At 55.9% G+C, this 6,439-nt stretch overlaps 1 protein-coding gene across 1 annotated transcript; it reads left to right on the top strand.

The window, feature by feature from the left end:
* Positions 1-3,681: 3,681 nt before the first annotated feature.
* On the top strand, positions 3,682-6,213 carry Hes1 (hes family bHLH transcription factor 1). The gene is made up of 4 exons (XM_004665705.2): positions 3,682-4,041; positions 4,208-4,303; positions 4,566-4,653; positions 5,285-6,213. The coding sequence occupies exons 1-4, from the start codon at positions 3,934-3,936 to the stop codon at positions 5,839-5,841; spliced, it is 849 nt and encodes a 282-aa protein (XP_004665762.1). The 5' UTR covers positions 3,682-3,933; the 3' UTR covers positions 5,842-6,213.
* Positions 6,214-6,439: the final 226 nt, after the last annotated feature.

Below are 6,439 nucleotides of genomic sequence, written 5' to 3'. Positions count from 1 at the left end.
AAAGCAATGGACAATTTTGTGTCACCACCAGTTTTCCACCTGTTTAGAATATGAAAGGAAAAGTCCCACCCCGTTGGCCCAGGATGCAGAGCAACAAAGGAGGCATTGTTCATCATTTCTTCGGAGCACGAGAGGGCACAGCCCAGTCTGTGAAGCATGTTAAGAAAATAAGCCAAAAATAACATAAAATCAGAGTAGCCCAAGGAGCAAGCGTGAGTGAAGTGAGCCTGCCGTGAGGTAGTTTGGCTGTGCACTTTAGGGCCGTTGTGGAAGGTAGAAATGAGGCTAAGAGGATAAATACGATGAGAAGCACAATAATTGAGGCAGACTCCCGGGGTGTGTGTGGGGGGGTGCTAAAGGGAACACTGCACCCCAGGGCAAACAGGTTTCTCTGAACTCTGGTCACTGGAGACCAGGTGAGCCTGCCCAAGCAGGTGCTTCTGGGTATCAGCCTCCACCTGTCACTTAGGAGCCTTCTTTCCTGGACTGACCATCCTGAGTGGTCAGTCTCCACAGCCTGTAGTCCACTCCCCACACTTCTGCCAGAGTCATCTTTCTACAGGGAACCCCCAAGTCCTTCTCGACTATGAACATATTCACAGCTCTCTTCTGTCCAAAGAGAAGGTCGAGAGTCCCAAATAAAGTATATAAAGGGTCTTGGGTCATGGCTTCAGAGATACTCCTTGTCCCTTGCCAGGCCGAGCACAAGACCACTGTTCTCTGAATAAGGACTCCAAGGTCCCAGCATGTGTGCCTGTAATGCTTGGGTGCTCCCTTCCACCTCGCACCATGACTCAGCACATTTCCAAAACCCCAAACGTATTTTTTGAGGTACGAAGCACCGGTCACCTCTACCAGGAAATACCTCAAATTTGTAAGTAATTTAATTTTTCCTGGATCTCCACCTCATTTTTACCTCTGTCTAGACACACTGCTGTCTCTTTTAAACCTGTCACCCATACATGTAAAGGCTGTGGGCTTCTTAGGCTTCACGTAGATCAGCGATATTGTTACCGCACAGGTATGGCTTCCAGTCCCGATCCCTTGGACCACCATGTAAGTACTAAGAGAAAGGAAAAAGAGGGGAAATCCTGTCCACCCCCGCCCCCCGCATCAGTCAGAAAATGGGGATCTGGGAGGCTCCACAGTTGAGTGCACACAGCTTCCGTGCGGGCTGCCACTGCATCTCACTGTGGTAATCCTGAGTTTTAATACAGTGTCTGGCGCAGAGATTGCGTTTCATCATTAAAAAAAATATATTGAGGCGGGGGGGAGGTGCCCAAGGTCATGCAATCAAGGAACCGCTCCATCTCATCCGGGGACGAGATCTGGTGAAGTCATTCACATTATCTCAGTGGGGAGTTCAGATGAAGAAAGGAGTAAGCATCTGAGACCCGTGTGCCAAGCCTCCGGGACGCGGGAAAGGCAGGGTTGGGAGAAATCAACCAGACCCAGGGATTTCCAACCCACTACCCCGCCCCCCGCAATCCCGAGCCACCAGAGAGCCTAGAGCTGAGCTCAAGGGCGGCGGGAAGACTGGAGGGGGGGGGGCCGGGAAACACTGAAGACCAGAGCCAGGGGCCGGCGACACAGGCAAGACGAGAGGGAGGAAGGCGGCGGCCGGCTGGCCGGGACCGTGCACGCCCGCCCGCCCCGCGCGGCAAATCCCCCAGGGAGGCCGCCGCCAGAGCCCTGGCGCTCCCGGCCCGGCGCCCGCCACGTGGCACCCGGCGGCGGCGGCTCCTCCCGGCGCGCGGCCCGGCCAGCCGGCAGCACGCAGCCCGCCCGCCTCTTCCCGGCCGTCCGCCGGCGGCCTCCGGGGCGCAGCCAAGATCGGGGGGCAGGGGGCGGGGAAGGTGTGTGTGTGTGTAGGGGGGAGAGAACTGCCCGCCTGCCCTGGGCCCCAGGGAAAAGAGGGGCGGGCGGCGCGAAGCCGCTGGAACCGCAAGCCACCGAGCGGAGGCTGGAGGCCGAGCCCGCCGCTTCCTAAGTGCGGTCAGGCATCTCGTGACCGCGGCGGGCGCCGGGGGCCCCGCGGGGTGGGGAGCGGAGCGGAGCGGAGGGGAGGGGCGGCGGGGGCCGGGAGCAAAGTGGAGGAGGCCCCCGCCCCTCCCCCGGGACTGTCGCAAGGGAGGCTTGGGGCACCGGAGTGGGGGTGGGTGAGTGGCGGGTGGACCGATTTCCCCATCGCCACCCCTAGGCGTGCGCTTCCCGCCCGGAAGGGCTGACCTTGGCCTGGGGGGGGGGGGTGTTGAGGGGAGGAAGGCAGGGGGTTCGGAAGCGCCGGGGATCGTCTCCTAGCCCGCCGCCCCCTTGGATTCCTGGCCCGGCGGGGCGGGAGGAGGGGACCCCGGACACACACACACCCCACACGCAGCGCGCGCCAATGAGCCCGGGCCAGGCGCAGGGGGCGGGGTTTTCCCAGGCTCGAGTACAGCAGCTGCTATTTACCTTCTTGGCTTCTCCCGGAGACTAGGAACCAGCCCCCGCTCCCTCCTTCCCTCCCTCCCTCCTTCCCGGCCGCCCGCCCGCCGCGCCCCCGCCCCCCTGCCCCCGGGGCGCGCGCACACACTCACACACGTACGCACGCACGCACACACACATCCTCCCGGCCCCGGCCGCAGCCGCGGCGGCAATAAAACATCCTGGCACGTGCTCCGGCTCCAGGCGCGCCCTCGCCGGCCGGCTGATGTCAAACTGCGGCTCGCCTGCTGGAGCTCTTAAAGGGACCGCGCGCACGCGCACGCGCGCGCGCCGCTGGGCTAAAGCCGCCTTGACCGTCCGCCGGGGTGAGCTGGGTACTGGCTCAGCCTCCCCGCCTGGCACCAGTACATGCTGCCGAACAGAGCCTGCGGGTGAAGAACTAAAGGGGTGGCGGGAGGGACGCGCGCGCCCTGGTGGCATTGCTTTCAAAGCTCCCCTTGTTCTTTTTTTTTTTTTTCATGTGAAATTCCATTTCCTTTCTACCCAGTTGGAAATTATTCTGATTGTTTCCTGGGAATGCAAGAAGTCCAAGGCCCCAGCTCCAGAAAAGCAAATGAGGGACAGAATAGGGGACAGAGGCATTCAAAAGCCACTTCGCTTTGAAAAACATGCCCATGGAATATTCGCATTTTTTTTTTTTTTTTGCGATAAGGAATAAGGCACGAAATTTTTCCTTACGTCTGCAAGATCTACTTTCAGCTCCCGAACATAGAGAATCCAATCAAGAAATCACCTAGATTTTTCGGCACCACAGCCTTGCACGATTTTCCCCCTTGCTCTATTAATTTTTGTAAGTGGTTTCATCTTTGTGTATTTTTTTCCAAAATATCTCAAACGCACTTATGATACAAAGTAGCTGTTTTGCACCTGGCAAAGAATGAAAGGCCAAGGATCCTGGCCACAAAAGAAATAGACAAGACCAAAATTGAAGCGCAAAAATCCTCTCTAAAGCAAAGACCAGAGGAGAAAGGTAGGAAAGAGTTAAAATCCTTTTGATTGACGTTGTAGCCTCCGGTGCCCCGGGCTCAGGCGCGCGCTATTGGCCGCCAGACCTTGTGCCTGGCGGCCAATGGGGGGGCGCGGTCCACGAGCGGTGCCGCGTGTCTCCTCCTCCCATTGGCTGAAAGTTACTGTGGGAAAGAAAGTTTGGGAAGTTTCACACGAGCCGTTCGCGTGCAGTCCCAGATATATATAGAGGCCGCCAGGGTCTGGGGATCACACAGGATCCGGAGCTGGTGCTGATAACAGCGGAATCCCCAGTCTACCTCTCTCCTTGGTCCTGGAACAGCGCTACCGATCACCAAGTAGCCATAAAATATAATAAAACCTCGGCACTTGCTCAGTAGTTTTATGAAAGTCAAGAAAAAGGGACATAAGCAAAAAAAAAAAATTGCGTGGATTCCAAAAATACAATTCTCTAGGGATTGAGAGGGGGGTAAAATCGAGAAAATGCCAGCTGATATAATGGAGAAAAATTCCTCGTCCCCGGTGGCTGCTACCCCAGCCAGTGTCAACACGACACCGGATAAACCAAAGACAGCGTCTGAACACAGAAAGGTAAGGGCAGTACCTGTATCTATGCAACCCCAAGAAATTAAGTCGAATAGGAGCTGAGGGTTTCTCCGCTTGCCTTCCCTTTTAAAACCCCAGCGTGAAATGGTAGGTCCTATGAGAGAATTAAGACCTACTTATTTATTTATTTATTTATTATTTTTCTTTGCAGTCATCAAAGCCCATCATGGAGAAAAGACGAAGAGCAAGAATAAATGAAAGCCTGAGCCAGCTGAAAACACTGATTCTGGACGCTCTTAAGAAAGACGTAAGTGGAATGCTTTATTTAAAATTTAAAATGTGATGGTATTTCTCAGTCACAAAGAATGAAAGCCGCCTCGCCCGCCTGCCTGCGGTGCGAGGATCTTGGCGCCCGCCAGCACTGCGTTCTCCCCGGCGGGAAGGCCACCCGCCCCCTCGCGGGGGTCCGGGGATGCGGGCGGGGGAAGAGACCCCCCTTTCTCCCCCCCAGCACCCCGAGGCAGCTGACAGGGGTCTCACTTTCTTCCGTTGCCTCCTCTTCTACGCAGAGCTCCCGGCATTCCAAGTTGGAGAAAGCAGACATTCTGGAAATGACAGTGAAACATCTCCGGAACTTGCAGCGGGCACAGATGACCGGTAAGGACGGCTGGTGTGTCCCCCTCTCTCTGCGGGCGTCCCTTCTCGGCTTAGGGTGATTTCTTCCAGACTTCCGCCCGCGGTTGTGAGAGGCATTTTACTGCTTTGGCTCACCCTGGCGTTCCCACGGTCTGGGTCTTATTTATAGCCACAGTTCCAAGTTGTTACTGTTTCGGAGAGGGAAGGAGAGGTAGCCGGCAGGGTGACCGGCAGCTTGGCGCTGGAGGAAGCCGGAAGGGCGAAAGGACGTAGGACTGGTGGTTTTGTGTGCCCAGCGGAGGCTTAGGGGTCATCGGACGTAGCACCCGTCCACCCCCTCGTGGCTGAAGGGGAAATGAGGATCAGATGGCGGGTTGGGTGGCATTGCCCCAAGGTCACATCGCGCGTGGGGCTGGGTGTGTGGTGGGGTGGTAAGGAGTTGGCAGATCTGGAGCCGAGAGCAGTTTAAACAGAGGGAGTATCCGGGTGGAGCAGGAGCTGGTTTTTCTAACCCCTACCCCACCCTCCCAACCGGAGGTGGTTCTGCAGGCGCGTGGTCGGGGACCTCCCAGGGCGGGAGGCAGGCAGGCCGTGGCCCCTGGGGGGCCAGGGCCCGTTCCATGACCTCGTCTGTCTCTTTTCTGGCCTGCAGCCGCGCTCAGCACAGACCCGAGCGTGCTGGGGAAGTACCGCGCTGGCTTCAGCGAGTGCATGAACGAAGTGACCCGCTTCCTGTCCACGTGCGAGGGCGTTAACACCGAGGTGCGCACTCGGCTGCTCGGCCACCTAGCCAACTGCATGACCCAGATCAACGCCATGACCTATCCCGGGCAGCCGCACCCCGCCTTGCAGGCGCCGCCGCCGCCGCCCCCGCCAGGACCCGGTGGCCCCCAGCACGCGCCGTTCGCGCCGGCGCCACCACCGCTCGTGCCCATCCCCGGAGGCGCGGCGCCCCCTCCCGGCAGCGCACCCTGCAAGCTGGGCAGCCAGGCTGGAGAGGCTGCCAAGGTATTCGGAGGCTTCCAAGTGGTGCCGGCTCCTGATGGGCAATTTGCTTTCCTCATCCCCAATGGGGCCTTCGCGCACAGTGGCCCAGTCATCCCCGTATACACCAGCAACAGCGGGACCACGGTGGGTCCTAACGCAGTATCTCCTTCCAGCGGCCCCTCGCTCACTGCGGACTCCATGTGGAGGCCGTGGAGGAACTGAGGGGCTCATGCCACCGCTTACCCCAAGCGCCCCAGACCTCCTCTTCTTCCTTCGGACACTAAAAACGAACTTGGATACTAGGAGAGAAGACTTTTATGATTAAGTGGTTACTTTGTTTTTTTTTTTTTAATTTCTAAAAAGTTACTTTTTTGGTAGAGAGCTGTATTAAGTGACTGACCATGCACTATATTTGTATATATTTTATATGTTCATATTGGATTGCGACTTTGTATTATAAAAGTTGAGGTGACATTTCGTTTTTTTTTACACGAGATTTCTTTTTTATGTGATGCCAAAGATGTTTGAAAATGCTCTTATAATATCTTCCTTTGGGGAAGTCTGAGAAATATAATAAAAGAGTGAAGGCTTTTATGTCTTAGAACTGATTATTTCAGAACATGTAAAAAGGGGCTCTTGAGATTCAAATTACATGTAATCTGGGAATCCAAACAGTGGCTCATTAAAAAAATTTTTTTTTTTTTTTGGTTTTTCTAATCTATCAAACCCTCCACCAATTCCGTGGACTAGAAAAAAAAACCTTTTTCTTTCTTAACAAGAACTCATATGATATGATATGGCTTCCCTGATAGATTAGCTT

This window comes from Jaculus jaculus, chromosome 5 (genome assembly GCF_020740685.1).
Source record: "Jaculus jaculus isolate mJacJac1 chromosome 5, mJacJac1.mat.Y.cur, whole genome shotgun sequence".
Taxonomy (NCBI): domain Eukaryota; kingdom Metazoa; phylum Chordata; class Mammalia; order Rodentia; family Dipodidae; genus Jaculus; species Jaculus jaculus.
This window is presented reverse-complemented; position numbering and strand designations above follow the sequence as displayed.

Bases quoted from the DNA above. Each gene is read 5' to 3' on its own strand.
- Hes1 (XM_004665705.2), top strand. From the start codon at position 3,934: ATGCCAGCTGATATAATGGAGAAAAATTCCTCGTCCCCGGTGGCTGCT. The intron at 4,304-4,565 runs GTAAGTGGAATG...TCTTCTACGCAG, and splicing joins TGGACGCTCTTAAGAAAGAC to AGCTCCCGGCATTCCAAGTT. The intron at 4,654-5,284 runs GTAAGGACGGCT...TCTGGCCTGCAG, and splicing joins GCAGCGGGCACAGATGACCG to CCGCGCTCAGCACAGACCCG.